Source organism: Pseudophryne corroboree (genome assembly GCF_028390025.1).
Source record: "Pseudophryne corroboree isolate aPseCor3 chromosome 3 unlocalized genomic scaffold, aPseCor3.hap2 SUPER_3_unloc_3, whole genome shotgun sequence".
Classification (NCBI taxonomy): Eukaryota; Metazoa; Chordata; class Amphibia; order Anura; family Myobatrachidae; genus Pseudophryne; species Pseudophryne corroboree.
The window spans coordinates 1,833,057-1,849,874 of record NW_026967519.1 but is presented as its reverse complement, the minus strand read 5'-3'; the positions used below and the strand labels follow the sequence as shown (position 1 = coordinate 1,849,874).

Sequence of the window (16,818 nt, the reverse complement as noted above, 5' to 3'; positions counted from 1 at the left end):
CTACTAGGGGCTTATCAGATCATTCCCCAGTAATTCCCTGTTTAGACATGGGAGATGTTAGGGGGGCATGGTTTTGGAGGTTTAATTCCTTTTGGCTGACTCAGATGGGCACCAGTGCGGAGTTGGTGGAAATGTGGGAGGCCTTTTTGCTGGAAAATCAGGGCTCGGTGTCTGACACAGTATTATGGGATGCCTTTAAGGCATATGTCCGTGGCACCCTGATCAAAACAGTGGCTGTCTTGAAATTTGGTTATGCCCAGGGTGAGCGTGACTTTGAGGCAGGATGTAGGAGGCTGGAGCTGCAGTATATGGCCGATGGTCTTGACACTACGAGGGAGAGGTGGTTGCTTGCGCAGGCTGAATGGCGTGATTGCTTGGCTGATAAGGCTAAATACCGTCTACTTTATGCTCAACACACATACTATGCAATGGGTGACAGGCCTGGTAGCTTTATGGCAACATTGGCGGGTGCGGACAGGGCATCTAATACTGTGCCTGCAATTTGTACCAATGATACTGTGACCCATTTTAATACTCCCGATATTGTGGGGGACTTTGTAGATTACTATAGACGGCTGTAAAGTTCTAGGCTTACTCACACTGGGATGGAAATAGAGGTGTACTTAGCTGATATTCCATTACCCACGCTGTCCCAGGACGCTATAACGTTTTTGGACTCCCCCTCAACACTGACTGAGGTGGAATCCGCTGTTAATTCGTTTCCTGGAAGGAAGACCCCGGGTCTTGATGGAATCCCCCTGGAACTTTATAAAAAGCACTTACCTTTTTATGGCCCTAAACTCCTTGATATATATATAATAATTTATTTGCGCAGGGTAGGTTATCTGACTCTATGGCTGAAGCCCTAATTATAGTCCTCCTTAAGCCGCATAAAGACCCAACACGGGTCGAATCTTATCGTCCGATTTCCTTGTTAACAACTGACGTTAAGATTTTAGCTAAAATACTAGCGACAAGGCTTAGCGCTGTGATTCTACAATTGATACACGAGGACCAATCAGGGTTCATGCCGGGCCGGTCCACTTTACCTAATCTACGTAGGCTCTATACGCATCTCCGGGCCCCTCACGAGGGGTCCTGCTCCTCAGCTATAGTTTCCCTGGATGCTGCTAAGGCGTTTGATTCTGTGGAGTGGGGCTTCTTGTGGGGGACATTGGACCGACTTGGTATTGGACCTATTTTTAAAAAGTGGGTCCAGCTGCTTTATTCTGCACCCCAGGCTAGGGTTTTCTGTTAACAGCCAGACAGGGTTGTCCGTTGTCCCCGATCTTATTTGCTCTGACCATAGAGCCTTTGGCCTGTATTGTTAGATCCTCCTCGCGGGTGGCGGGCCTCCGGTTGGGTGGCAGGACAGACAAAATTGCTTATGCAGACGATATTCTGTTGTTTGTATCTGATTACTTTGCCACTATGCCTCATATCTTGGAAGTAATTGACACTTTTGGGGGATTCTCTGGTTTGTCCATTAACTGGGACAAGTCCTGTGTCCTTCCGCTTAGAGGCCTCTGTCCTGTCTGCCCTCCCGGGGACCTGCCACTACGCTGGGTGGACTCTTTTAAATACCTGGGGGTATGGGTTACTAACCGGTCCTCACAATTTATTGATCTGAATATACGTCCACAAATAGACTATCTACGGTCTCGTGTCAGGGTCTGGAGTAAACTGCCACTTACTGTTACGGGTAGGATAAACCTAATTAAAATAGTTGTATTACCTAAAAAGCTGCATGTCCTCCAACATTCCCCTGTCAATCTCCCCCAGAGATTATTTGGTATCATAGATGGTATCTTGTCCTCACTGGTGTGGTCCAACTGTAGAGCTCGGATTAAACTAGATACTCTAACTAGGCCTCGGGACTCAGGTGGTCTGGCTCTCCCTAAACTTAGATTCTATTACTTAGCGGCTCAACTATTCCATCTAATTCCTTGGGTCTCCGACTAGTCTGGGGATTTATTAATCTCTAATGTATTACTAGCATCTAAAATCAATTTGTCACCCCTCCAGCTCCTACTTAGTGATAATGTTGCACTACTTAAGATGCCGTTGGTTAAACAAGCGATCATGGTTTGGAGGCAGATACATTCTATGTTGGGGGGGGGGAGGGATGGGATCCTGACACCCCATTGATGCACACTCGTGCTCTCACTCATTTCACGTCCCTACAAATGGGACCGGTGTGGGGACGCTGGGGAGTTTGTTCCCTCAATCAATTGTACTCCTCATGCACATTTATTTATTTTGGACAAATGCAGACTGAGTTTAATATACCTGCATCCTATTATTATAGATATATTCAGCTTCGCCACGCGTGCACGTCTCAGTTTAGTGCTGCTCCACCTCTCCTTCGAAGTCACCGGTTCACCTGCTCCTGACTGATACTCTAGGGTCAGGGTCTGTTTCTGCTCTCTACTCCGCTCTGCTCGGTGCCCATCATTCGGACAGTCTCTCGCACCTTAAAGCTAAATGGGAGGTAGATTTGGGACCGATTTCCCTAGAGGTATGGGAGGAGGCCTTGGGGACTTCACGTACCGCTACCACCTCGGCTCGTTTTCAACAGATACACTTGTTTATATTACATCAAGTCTACATCACTCCCACAGGTCTTGTCAACATAGGGGGACGGAGTGACTCTAGGTGCCCGAAGTGTGCCTCTCCTGACGGTACCTTCTGGCATCTATTGTGGGCCTGTCCGGTGGTGCAGGACTTTTGGCAGGCGGTGATACGGATAATAGCTTCTATGGGAATCCCCTTTGACGTGTTTACCCCCCTTGTGTGTATCCTTGGGGTCATAGATAAGGAGATATTGGATGCTCATTCTAGAAGATATATTCTTAATTTATGCGCTTTGGCCAAAGTACTGATAGCACGCTCATGGATGGCGACTGCGGGCCCTGATATTAATAAATGGATCCCGCTAGTGAACTCGGTTGTGTCCCATGAAAAGTTTGTTAATATTTCTAGGAAAGCCCCGGATAAATTTTACAAGATATGGGATAGGTGGTTATCGTCTCCACTGTACCAATGTACCCGTGCTTCTGCCTCGCATTGATATCTGGTCACTTCATGTATCACCATTGTATGAACAAATGTAAAGAAAGCACGACACTCGCTTTATATAACTTGTAGCTGTTTGCAACCCTATCTATGTTGTTCTGTTGATGCATACAACATTTGTTGATTTTTATCTGTGAACACATAGTGCATACCTTTTTTTATTTTTATTTTTTTTTATTTAATGTTATGGTTTGTATGTTTGTCTGGAAAAATCAATAAAAACGTATTGAATAAAAAAAATAAAAAAAAGTGCGACATAACGTTGCCCAGATATAAGAGATCGCCTTATTACATGACATCAATCATCTTCCGCCAACCAGAATATCTATGATTCAGGCCCTGGATAGGACCTTGGGGCATAATTTTCCACAAGGCGCTGTTACAAACCGATGATTTATGGTGATTTTTCAGAGATTTTGTTACTTTAAAGCGACAATTTTTTTTAAAACAAAACAAAAATAAGATAAGGGATATTGGGGACTTAGTACGATGGGGTATAGATGGGGTCCAAAGGAGCCGGTGCATTTTACATTTCTTCAACGGGGTGTGCTGGCTCCTCCCCTCTATGCCCCCTCCCACAGCCAGTATAGGTAAAACCGTGCCCAAAGGAGAATGGACATACTTGAGAGAAGGAACATAACAACAACGAGTGGCGAGATTCACACACCAATAACATAAAACGACCAGCAACAGCTGAACAGGTAACTATATATGAGAAAACCTGCAGAAAAGTCGACGCACTGAGGCGGGCGCCCAGTATCCCTTATGGACTACAAGTAAAGGATTTACCGGCAGCTAATTAAAATCCAATTTTCTCTAACATCCATAAGGGATATTAGGGACTTAGTAAGATGGGGACATCCCAAAGCTTCCAGAACGGGTGGGAACGTGCGGAGACGTCTGCAGCACCGCCTGCCCAAACTGGGTATCCTCTTTGGCCAGGGTATCAAACTTGTAGAACTTCACAAAAGTGTTCAACCCCGACCAGGTAGCAGCTCGGCATAGTTGTAAGGCCGGAGACTCCACGGGCAGCCGCCCAGGAAGATCCATCCGATCTTGTAGAGTGGGCCTTCTGAGACTGTGGAACAGGTAAGGCTGCCGACACATAGTCCTGTTGGATAGTAAGCCTAAGCCAACGAGCAATGGACTGCTTAGAAGCAGGGCAACCCTTTTTCTGCGCATCATAGAGCACAAACAAGGAATCAGTCCTTCTTATCCGAGCCGTCCTTTTGATATAAATCTTCAAGGCTCGCACAGCATCCAAGACTCCGGAGGAGCTGAAGTGCCAGAACTTGACGGGACTACAATCGACTGATTCAACTGGAACGCAGAGACAACCTACGGCAGGAACCGTTGTCTAGTCCTGAGCTCTGCTCTGTCCTCGTAAAAAAGACCAAGTATGGCCTTTTACATGATAGAGCCCCCAATTCTGAAACGCGCCTAGTAGAAGCCAGGGCCAGTAACATCACTGTCTTCTACGTGAGGTACTTGTCTTCTACCGTTATCAGAGGTTCATGCCAGGAGGACAGTAGAAATTACAACACAACATTCAAATCCCAAGGTGCCGTGGGCAGCACAAACGAAGGTTGTATGCGAAGTACACCTTGTAAGAAGGTCTGAACCTCTGGCAACACTGTCAACTTCTTCTGAAAGAAAATTGAGAGCGCTGAAATCTAGACCTTAAGGGAACCCAGACATAAGCCCATATCCACACCAGCCTGCGGGAAACGTAAGAAACGTCCCGAGTGGAACTCGCACCAAGAGACATATCTTCTCCAGATACAATGATAGTGTTTTGACGTCACAGGCTTTCTGGCCTGAACCATGGTTACAATAACCTTCTTGGAAAGGCCTTTGTGAGATAGGATGTTCACTCAACCTCCATGCCATCAAACGAAGTTGCCGTAAGTCCAGGTAGACGAACGGTCCTTGTTGAAGATCTCTTCTCATTGGCATAGGTCAAGGGTCTTCAATGGACATATCCAGAAGATCCGCGTACCACGCCCTCTGAGGCCAATCCGGGGCAATCAGAATTGCCTGGACTCTGATTCCTGATTCGCTTTAGCACCCTCGTGAGCAATGGAATCGGAGGAAACAGGTAGACCAGCCGGTAAGGCCAAGGCGCCGTTAGTGCATCTACTGCCCTCGCCTGAGGGTCCCTGGTGATTGGACAATACCAGCGAAGCTTCTTGTTGAGTCGAGATGCCATCATGTCTATTTGCGGGCAGCCCCACAGGTTGATGATCTGCCGAAACACCTATTGGTGGAGGCCCCACTCTCCAGGGTGGAGATCGTGACGACTCAGAAAGTCAGCTTCCCAGTTGTCCACTCCCGGAATGAAGATGGCCGACATTGCTCTTGCATTTCTTTCTGCCCAGAGGAGTATCCTTGACACTTCTCGTATGCAGGCTATGTTTTTTGTCCCTCCTTGTCAATTGATGTAAGCCACAGCCGTGGCGTTTTCCGACTGAACTTGAACAGCTCAATCCCGGAGCAGAGGGGAGACATGAAGCAGAGTGTTGTAGATTGCCTGGAGTTCCAGAATGCTGATCGGAAGTAGGGCTTCGTGGGCTGACCACCTGCCCTGGAACTAAGCCCCTTGGGTGACAGCTACCCATCCCCTCAGGCTTGCATCTGTCGTGAGAAAGATCCAATCCTGAATCCCGAAACTTCGACCTACCAGTAGGTTTGAGGACTGCAGCCACCACAGGAGGGAAATCTTGGCCTGAGAGGAGAGGTGTATTATTCGGTGCATCTGAAGATGTGATCTGGACCCCTTGCTCAGGAGATCCAACTGAAATGTTCTGGCATGGAACCTTCCGTACTGGATCGCATCGTATGAGGCTTTCCCAACTATCTTATGCAAAGATGGATGGAGATCCAATTCGGCCGTAGAAACGCTCGGGCCATCTACTGGAGCGTCCTTGTCTTGTCCTCTGGGAGGAATATTTCCAGGCCGAAGGGTAGCACCTGGAACTGATCATTCAGCAGGGCAAACCGGAGGTAAGCCTGGTGAGGTGGCCAAATCAGGATATGGAAGTAAGCATCCTTTATATCCAACGAAACCATGAACTCCTGTTCTTCCAGACCCACAATCACTGCTTGCAAGGATTCCATCTTGAACTTGAAAACCTTTAGGTAGGGGTTCAAGGATTTTAGATTCAAAATAGGCCTTACTGAACCGTCCAGTTTTGGTACTGCAAACAGGTTGGAGCAGTAACCCTTTCCCTGTTGTTGTAGTGGCACTGGAACAATGACTTGGGTTGGACCAACTTCAGGACGGCCTGTGTTAGCGTAACTCGTGTATCCTCCAAAACTGGTAAGCTTGATTTGAAAAATCGTTGGGGAGGAGCGCTGTCGAACTCCTGCTTGTAGCCCTGAGAAATTAGGTCCCTTACCCACGCATCCAGGCAGGAGCTTTCCCAGATGCAGCTGAAGTGACGCAGTCGAGCTCCCACTTCGAGATCCCCTCGGGGGGGGGGGGGGGGGGGGGGCACCATCATGCTGAGGCCTTAGTGGAAGCTGAACTGGTGCTTTGTTCCTGAGAACCTGCGGTGGCTGGTTTTCTTGTCTTACCTCTGGTGCCTCTCGCCTTATTTGAGGCGCCGCTGGCCCTTGAACTGAACCTGGCAGTCCAAAAGGACTGGGTAGATGGCCCCGGGTAGGAACGCCTAGCTGGAGGGGCCCCAGAGGGGAGAAACATGGATTTCCCTGCAGTAACCTTAGAAATCCATGTATCCAACTCAACCCCGAATAGCCACTCCCCTGAGAAAGGAAGAGACTTCACACTGCACTTGGAATCTGCGCTTGGAATCCCCTATCCACTGACGCAGCCACAAAGCCCTGCGTGCCAACACTGCCATTGCAGTAGTCCTAGCATTACTAGCGCCTATCTCCTTGAGAGAGTCAAACAGGACAGGTGCAGTATCCCGATATGTGTTTTATGAGAGTCAACGTAGTTACCAGGGATATATCTCCCGCACTGCCCTCTTGAATTTCGCCCATGTGTGAATGGCATGTATCATCCAGCAACCCGCTATCACAGGTCTTTGTGATACACCAGCTGCTGTGTAAATAGATTTTAGTGTAGTCTCTATCTTCCTATCCCCAGGATCCTTTAATGTACACGAGCCCGAAGTTGGTAATACTACTTTATTGATAGGCGAGAGACTGATACGTCTATGGCCGGAGGTTCTTCCCAGTTTTTCCTACCTTCTGGAGCAAATGGGAAAGTGTGCATAAAACTTTTTGTCACCTGGTATTTTTTATCTGGATTTTTCCAGGGTAACCTAAACATGTCATCTAGTTCCTTAGAATCAGGGTAAAAGTGCCACTATTTTTTTTTCTGTGCTAAGAAAAATGACTGCTGTACTGCAGCGTCTTCCAAAGGGACTTTTAACACATCTCCGATAGCCAATATGAGGGGCTCAATACCCTGTGCAGATGGTAAATCCTCTGTAATAGGATCTAATTCCTCCCCCTCCTCCTCTACCTCTTCCTCAGATTCTGAGAGTAAGTCAGGCTGCCCACACTTATGTGGCCCTGAACTTGGGAGGGTGGGTGGGGGCTGTTTTTCATCTGCCTTTGTAGCTAGGTCTGCTAGAGCCTTCGGCAGTTGTTGTGTCTTTTGATTATTAGCCGTGAGGTGAGATGACATGTCCGCCATCATGGATTTTATGGCACTGAGCCAGGATGGCTCCTGACCCTCCCCCCCAGTCTCCTCACTAACTTGGGAGGACTGGCTGCATTGTTCACATGAGAGGGAACCAGCCATAGAGGGAGAGAATCTGGTGTGACATACACTGCATAAGTAGTGTTTTACCATGTTTACAGTAGACAAACACTCACACACGGACAAGTATATTCAATAGCAAGCCTGCCCAGACTGTATGTGAGGAGACACAGAGAGGGGAACAGCACACCCAAGCCTGGCAGACTCAGTAAGACTGCAGGCTGTTTCTATCATGGTGTAGCACTGGAGTTTTGTCCTTTTCAGGACACTAAAGTGTGTATAATAGCGGCTCTCCCCCTTATTTACACCCCTGTACCAGTTTCCTGTGTATCCCGAGTGTCTGGAGGAGCTGTGTGTCCTTGCTGCTGCAGGTGTAAGCAGAGGAAGGCGCCAAAACGCAGCTGGTCCCGCTCTGAGGTAGCTCCGCCCCCTGTAATGGTGCCAGAGCTATACAGTTATTTATACTGGCAATGTCTCCTAACAGATGTAAAAAATAAGATTTTAAACCTACCGGTAAATCTTTTTCTCCTAGTCCGTAGAGGATGCTGGGGACTCCGAAAGGACCATGGGGTATAGACGGGCTCCGCAGGAGACATGGGCACCATAAAGAACTTTTAGTATGGGTGTGCACTGGCTCCTCCCTTTATGCCCCTCCCCCAGACCTCAGTTAGAGAAACTGTGCCCAGAGGAGATGGACAATATGAGGAAAGGATTTTGTTAATCTAAGGGCAAGATTCATACCAGCCCACACCAACCACACCGTATAACCTGGAATATACGCAACCAGTTAACAGTATGAACAAATAACAGCATCAGTCAAAGACCGATCGCAACTGTAACATAACCCTTATGTAAGCAACAACTATATACAAGGCCTGCAGATTTAGTCCGCACTGGGACGGGCGCCCAGCATCCTCTATGGACTAAGAGAAAAAGATTTACCGGTAGGTTTAAAATCTTATTTTCTCTTACGTCCTAGAGGATGCTGGGGACTCCGTAAGGACCATGGGGTTTATACCAAAGCTCCAAACCGGGCGGGAGAGTGCGGATGACTCTGCAGCACCGATTGAGCAAACGCGAGGTCCTCATCAGCCAGGATATCAAACGTGTAGAATGTTGCAAAAGTGTTTGAACCCGACCAAGTAGCTGCTCGGCACAACTGTAATGCCGAGACGCCTCGTGCAGCCGCCCAAGAAGAGCCCACCTTCCTAGTGGAATGGGCCTTTACCGAATTTGGTAACGGCAATCCAGCCATAGAATGAGCCTGCTGAATCGTGTTACAGATCCAGCGAGCAATAGTCTGCTTAGAAGCAGGCGCGCCAACCTTGTTGGCTGCATACAGGACAAACAGAGCCTCTGTTTTCCTAACCCTAGCCGTCCTGGCTACATACATTTTAAGGCCCTGACTACATCCTGGGACTTGGAGTCCTCCAAGTCACCCGTAGCCACAGGTACCACGATAGGTTGGTTCATATGAAATGAAGAAACCACCTTAGGTAAAAATTGAGGACGAGTTCTCAACTCTGCTCTATCCACATGAAAAATCAGATAGGGGCTCTTGTAAGACAAGGCCGCCAACTCTGACACCCGCCTTGCAGATGCCAAGGCCAATAACATGACCACTTTCCAAGTGAGGAATTTTAATTGAACCGTTTGAAGGGTTCAAACCAGTGTGATTTAAGGAACTGTAACACCACGTTAAGGTCCCATGGTGCCACTGGGGGCACAAAAGGAGGTTGGATGTGCAGCACTCCCTTTACAAAAGACTGGACTTCTGGGATAGAAGCCAAATCCTTCTGAAAGAATATAGATAGGGCCGAAATCTGTACCTTAATGGAGCCCAACTTCAGGCCCATATCCACTCCTGACTGTAGGAAGTGGAGAAAACGGCCCAGATGGAAATCTTCCGTAGGAGCATTCTTGGCTTCACACCAAGATACATACTTCCTCCAGATACGGTGATAATGCTTCGCCGTTACCTCCTTCCTAGCCTTTATCAGAGTAGGGATGACTTCTTCCGGAATACCTTTCTCAGCTAGGATTCGGTGTTCAACCGCCATGCCGTCAAACGCAACCGCGGTAAGTCTGGGAACATGCAGGGCCCCTGCTGCAACAGGTCCTCCCTGAGAGGAAGAGGCCACAGATCTTCTGTGAGCATCTCCTGAAGATCCGAATACCAGGCCCTTCGAGGCCAATCTGGAAGAACGAGTATTGTCTGTACTCTTTTTCGTCTTATGATTCTCAACACTTTTGAGATGAGAGGCAGAGGAGAGAACACATAGACTGACTGAAACACCCATGATGTCACTAGGGTGTCTACCACTACCGCCTGAGTGTCCCTTGACCTGGCACAATACCTCCGAAACTTTTTGTTGAGGTGTGACGCCATCATGTCTATTTGAGGAATTCCCCAAAGACTTGTTATTACTGCAAAGACCTCTTGATGAAGTCCCCACTCTTCTGGATGGAGATCGTGTCTGCTGAGGAAGTCTGCTTCCCAGTTGTCCACTCCCGGTATGAAGACTGCTGACAGAACGCTTACATGATTTTCCGCCCAGCGCAGAATCCTGGTGGCTTCCGCCATTGCCACTCTGCTCCTTGCGCCTTGGCGGTTTACATGAGCCACGGCTGTGACGTTGTCTGATTGAATCAGGACCGGTAGGTCACGAAGAAGATTCTCCGCTTGTCGTAGGCCGTTGTATATGGCCCTCAATTCCAGCATGTTGATGTGTAGAAAAGCCTCCTGGCTTGACCATAGTCCCTGAAAATTTCTTCCTTGTGTGACTGCTCCCCATCCTCGGAGGCTCGCGTCCGTGGTCACCAGAACCCAGTCTTGAATGCCGAACCTGCAACCCTCTAGAAGGTGAGCACTTTGCAGCCACCACAGGAGAGACACCCTGGCCCTGGGGGCCAGGCTTATCTTTTGATGTATTTGCAGATGGGACCCTGACCGTCCCGTGTCCAGAATCATGCCTAGGAATGATAGTCGAGTCGTTGGAATCAACTGTGACTTTGGCAGAATGAGAATCCAACCGTGTTGTTGTAACACTCTCAGGGAGAGCGACACGCTTTTCAGCAATTGATCTCTCGATCTCGCCTTCATATGGAGATCGCCCAAGTACGGGATAATTGTGACTCCCTGCCTGCGCAGGAGCACCATCATTTCCGCCATCACCTTGGTGAAAATCCTCGGGGCCGTGGAAAGCCCAAACGGCAACGTCTGAAACTGGTAATCACAGTCCTGTACCGCGAATCTCAGGTACTCCTGATGAGGAGGAAATATGGGGACATGAAGGTAGGCATCCTTCACGTCCAGTGACACCATAAAATCCCCTCCTTCCAGACTGGATATCACAGCCCGGAGTGATTCCATCTTGAATTTGCACTTTTTCAAGTACAGGTTTTGGGATTTTAGATTTAAAATGGGTCTGACCGAACCATCCGGCTTCGGGACCACGAACAGGGTTGAATAGTACCCTTTCCCCTGTTGGACCAGGGGAACCTTGACAATCACTTGCTGCTGACACAGCTTTTGAATTGCAGCTAATACTACTTTCCTCTCCTGGGGAGAAGCTGGCAAGGCCGACTTGAAAAAACGGCGAGGGGGCACCTCTTCGAACTCCAGTTTGTAACCATGGGATACAATTTCCATCACCCAAGGATCCACGTCTGAAAGTCGAACACGTGCCCCCACCGGTGCGGACTCCCCCCGTGGAGCCCCAGCGTCATGCGGTAGATTTAGCAGAAGCCGGGGAGGAGTTCTGCTCCTGGGAACTAGCCAAAGCAGGTGTTCTCTTACCTCTGCCCTTAACTCTGGCGAGGAAAGAGGAGCCCCGACCTCTTCTGGACTTATGCGACCGAAAGGACTGCATCTGATATTGTGGAGTTTTCTTTTGCTGTGGGGGAACAAAAGGCAAAAAGGTAGATTAACCCGCGGTAGCTGTGGAAACCAGGTCCGCGAGACCATCCCCAAACAAAACTTCACCCTTGTAAGGTAAAACCTCCATATGATTTTTTGAGTCGGCATCACCCGACCATTGGCGGGTCCACAGAGCTCGTCTCGCAGAAACCGCCATGGCGTTGGCTCTGGAACCAAGCAGCCCAACGTCTCTGTGAGCGTCTCTCATATATAAGACTGCGTCTTTAATGTGACCTAAAGTCAGTAAAATGGTATCCCTGTCCAGGGTATCAATGTCAGCTAATAAGGTATCTGTCCACGCTGCAACTGCGCTACAAACCCATGCCGATGCTATTGCCGGCCTGAGCCAAGCACCCGTATGCGTATAAATAGATTTTAAGGTAGTTTCCTGTCTACGATCAGCAGGATCCTTGAGGGTTGCCGTGTCTGGAGACGGTAGCGCCACCTTCTTGGACAGACGCGTTAAAGCCTTGTCCACCCTGGGCGAGGATTCCCACCGTACCCTGTCCTTTGCAGGGAAAGGATACGCCATAAGGATCCTCTTGGGAATCTGCAGTTTTTTGTCTGGAGTTTCCCAAGCTTTTTCAAATAATTCATTCAGTTCATGAGATGGAGGAAAAGTTACCTCCGGTCTCTTTTCCTTATACATGCGCACCCTCGTGTCAGGGACAGAGGGGTCATCTGTGATATGCAAAACATCTTTTATTGCCATAATCATATAATGAATACTTTTGGCCACCTTTGGGTGTAGCCTTGCCTCATCATAGTCGACACTGGAGTCAGAATCCGTGTCGGTATCAGTGTCTGCTATTTGGGATAAGGGACGTTTTTGAGACCCTGAAGGGCCCTGTCACCCAGTCAAATCCGTGGATTTACTCCCTGCTGTTTCCCTGGACTCAGCCTTGTCCATTCTCTTATGTAATAAGGTCACATTTGCATTTAAAATATTCCACATGTCCAACCAATCATGAGTCGGCGTTGCCGACGGAGACACCACAATCATCTGCTCCACCTCCTCCTTGGATGAGCCTTCCGCTTTAGTCATGCCGACACACGCGTACCGACACCCCCCCACACACACAGGGATATATCTATAAGGGGACAGTTCCCCAACAAGGCCCTTTGGAGAGACAGAGAGAGAGTATACCAGCACACACCCAGCGCCCAAATGACACTGGAAACAATTCCGAGATAAAGCGCTTTTATATATATTAATTGTGTAATACACTCACTGCGCCTACATGTGCCCCCCCCCCCCCCCTCTTTTTCAGCCCTGTATCACCGTTCAGCAGGGGAGAGTCCGGGGAGCCAGCTCCTTTGCAGATCACTGTGGAGAAAATGGCGTTGGTTAGTGCTGTGAGACCAAGTTCCGCCCCCTCCAGCGGCGGGCTTCGGTGCCACTCAAAAGTACAAAAAATGGCGGGGGATGTATATATTTACTGCCTCCGCAGCCCATATACTAAAAATGCCAGTCCAGAGGTTTATATTGCTGCCCAGGGCGCCCCCCCTGCGCCCTGCACCCATCAGTGCCTGTTAGTGTGTGTAGTGTGTGAGAGCAATGGCGCGCAGCGTTACCGCTGCACGCTTACCTCAGGGAAGATCTGAAGTCTTCTGCTGCCTTTGAAGTCTTCTTTCTTCTTATACTCACCCGGCTTCTATCTTCCGGCTCTGCGAGGAGGACGTCAGCGCGGCTCTGGAACAAACGGCGGGGGGAGACCTGCGTTCCGACTCCCTCTGGATCTAATGGTGTCCAGTAGCCTAAGAAGCAGAGCCTATCACTTAAATAGGTCTGCTTCTCTCTCCTCAGTCCCACAATGCAGGGAGCCTGTTGCCAGCAGTGCTCCCTGAAAATAAAAAACCTAAGAAAATTCTTTTATCAGAGAAACTCAGTAGAGCTCCCCTGTAGTGCACCCATTCTCCTCTGGGCACAGAATCTAACTGAGGTCTAGGGGAGGGGCATAAAGGGAGTAGCCAGTGCACACCCATACTAAAAGTTCTTTATGGTGCCCATGTCTCCTGCGGAGCCCATCTATACCCCATGGTCCTTACGGAGTCCCCAGCATCCTCTAGGACGTAAGAGAAATAGGATTTTAATACCTACCGGTAAAACCTTTTCTCCTAGTCCGTAGAGGATACTGGGGACTCCAAAAGGACCATGGGGTGTAGACGGGATCTACAGGAGCTTGGGCACACTAAAAAGACTGACTGGGTGTGAACTGGCTCCTCCCTCTATGCCCCTCCCCCAGACATCAGTTATAGGAACTGTGCCCAGGAGAGACGGACATTTCGAGGAAAGGATTTTTGTTAAACTAAGGGCGAGAAACATACCAGCCCACACCACAAACATACCGTACAACTGGAGTAGCAAGAACCAGATAACAGTATGAACTAACAAATGCAACAACCTGAACATAACTGATACACACCACGTGTAACCGAAAATAATCAGTAACAACTCAACTGCAAGGAACAGTCCACACTGGGACGGGCGTCCGGCATCCTCTATGGACTAGGAGAAAAGGATTTACCGGTAGGTATTAAAATCCTATTTTCTCTTACGTCCTAGAGGATGCTGGGGACTCCAAAAGGACCATGGGGTCTATACCAAAGCTCCAGACCGGGCGGGAGAGTGCGGATGACTCTGCAGCACCGATTGAGCAAACATGAGGTCCTCATCAGCCAGGGTATCAAACTTGTAGAACTTAGCAAAAGTGTTTGAACCCGACCACGTAGCTGCTCGGCAAAGTTGAAGTGCCGAGACCCCTCGGGCAGCCGCCCAAGATGAGCCCACTTTCCTGGTAGAATGGGCCTTTACTGACTTCGGCAACGGCAGCCCAGCTGAAGAATGAGCTTGCTGAATCGTATTACAAATCCAACGTGCAATAGGTTGCTTGGAAGCAGGATGACCAATCTTGATGGAAGCATACAGGACAAAGAGAGCCTCTGTCTTCCTAGTAAGAGCCGTTCTGGCGACGTAAATTTTCAAAGCTCTTACAACATCAAGAGATTTTGGGACCGCTACAGCATCTATAGCCACAGGTACCACAATAGGTTGGTTAATATGAAACGAAGAAACCACCTTCGGCAGAAATTGTTGACGAGTCCTCAATTCCGCTCTATCCGAATGGAAGATCAAACATGGGCTCGTGAGACAAGACTGCCAACTCGGACACTCGCCTGGCAGACGCCAGAGCCAAAAGCATGACCACTTTCCAAATGAGAAACTTTAACTCAACCTTACGCAAAGGTTCAAACCAATGAGACAAAAGAAACTGCAACACCACGGGCGGCACAAATTGAGGATGGATATGCAGCACTCCCTTCACGAAAGTCTGAACCTCAGGAAGGACGGCCAATTCCTTTTGAAAGAAAATAGATAAGGCCGAAATATGCACTTTGATGGAACCCAATTTCAGGCCTGCATCCACACCTGCCTGCAAAAAATGGAGGAAACAACCCAAGTGAAATTCCTCCGCAGGAGCGGCTTTGGTTTCACACCACGACACATATTTCCTCCAAATACGGTGATAATGTTTCGCCGTGACCTCCTTCCTAGCCTTAAGGAGAGTGAGGATGACTTCACCGGGAATACCCTTCTGAGCTAAAATCTGGCGTTCAACTTCCACGCCGTCAAATGCAGCCGCGGTAAGTCCGGAAACAGGCAGGGCCCCTGCAGTAACAGGTCCTCTCTTAGAGGAAGCGGCCAGGGATCTTCCACTAATAATTCCTGAAGATCCGGATACCAGGACCTCCGCGGCCAATCTGGAACAATGAGTATTGCCTGAACCCTTGTTCGTCTTATGATCCTCAACACCTTTGGAATGAGAGGAAGCGGAGGGAACACATACACCGACTGAAACACCCACGGAGTTACCAGGGCGTCCACTGCACAGGCTTGGGGGTCCCTTGACCTGGAACAATACTTTGGAAGCTTCTTGTTGAGGCGAGACGCCATCATGTCTATCTGAGGAATTCCCCAACGCCTTGTCACTTCTGCAAATACCTCTTGATGAAGAGCCCACTCTCCTGGATGGAGATCGTGTCTGCTGAGGAAGTCTGCTTCCCAGTTGTCCACGCCCGGGAGGAAGACTGCTGACAGAGCGCTCACGTGCTGTTCCACCCAGCGGAGAATTCTTGTGGCTTCCGCCATTGCCGCCCTGCTCCTTGTTCCGCCTTGACGGTTTACGTACGCCACCGCCGTGATGTTGTCCGACTGGATCAGGACAGGGAGACCCTGAAGTAAACTCTTCGCTTGCAGGAGGCCATTGTAAATGGCTCTTAACTCGAGAACATTTATGTGGAGAGAAGACTCCTGGCTTGACCATTTTCCCTGGAAGCTTCTTCCCTGCGCGACTGCGGCCCAGCCTCGGAGACTTGCATCTGTGGTCAGCAGGACCCAGTCCTGGATTCCGAAACGGCGTCCCTCTAGAAGGTGAGAGCCTTGTAGCCACCACAGGAGAGAGATCCTGGCCCTGGAAGATAGACTTATTTTCCGGTGCATGTGTAGGTGAAACCCGGACCATTTGTCCAGCAGGTCCCACTGAAACACCCTGGCATGAAACTTGCCAAACGGAATGGCTTCGTAAGCCGCCACCATCTACCCTAGAACTTGAGTGCATTGATGAATCGACACTCTTGTCGGTCTCAAAAGCTCCTTGACCTTGGTCTGTATTTCTAGAGCTTTGTCCTCCGGAAGAGACACTCTCTGAAGCTTCGTGTCCAGGATCATGCCCAGGAAGGGCAGCCGAGTTGTCGGAATCAACTGAGACTTTGGCAAATTCAAAATCCAACCGTGATGTTGCAGAACCGTCAGGGAGAGTTCCACATTCTTTGACAATTGTTCCTTTGACCTCGCCTTTATCAGGAGATCGTCCAAGTACGGGATAATTGTGACCCCTCGCTTGCGAAGGAGTACCATCATTTCTGCCATAACCTTGGTGAAAACCCTCGGGGCCGTGGAAAGTCCAAACGGCAACGTCTGAAATTGGTAATGACAATCCTGCACCGCAAATCTCAGGAAGGCCTGATGCGGAGGATATATCGGGACGTGTAAGTAGGCATCCTTTCTGTCGACTGACGCCATAAAATCCCC

General features: G+C 49.1%; 2 protein-coding genes across 4 annotated transcripts in view; one reads left to right on the top strand and one right to left on the bottom strand.

Moving 5' to 3' along the window:
- LOC134983951 (zinc finger protein 189-like) overlaps nt 1-16,818 on the top strand; it is a 207,351-nt gene that overhangs the window by 69,145 nt on the left and 121,388 nt on the right. The window contains exon 12 of the mRNA XM_063949580.1: nt 16,774-16,779. Coding sequence (XP_063805650.1) covers nt 16,774-16,779 — 6 coding nt within the window. The remainder of the gene's footprint in view (nt 1-16,773; nt 16,780-16,818) is intronic.
- Nucleotides 1-16,818, bottom strand: part of LOC134983956 (gastrula zinc finger protein XlCGF26.1-like) — a 40,243-nt gene that overhangs the window by 7,718 nt on the left and 15,707 nt on the right. The gene's annotated exons all lie outside the window — the stretch shown is intronic.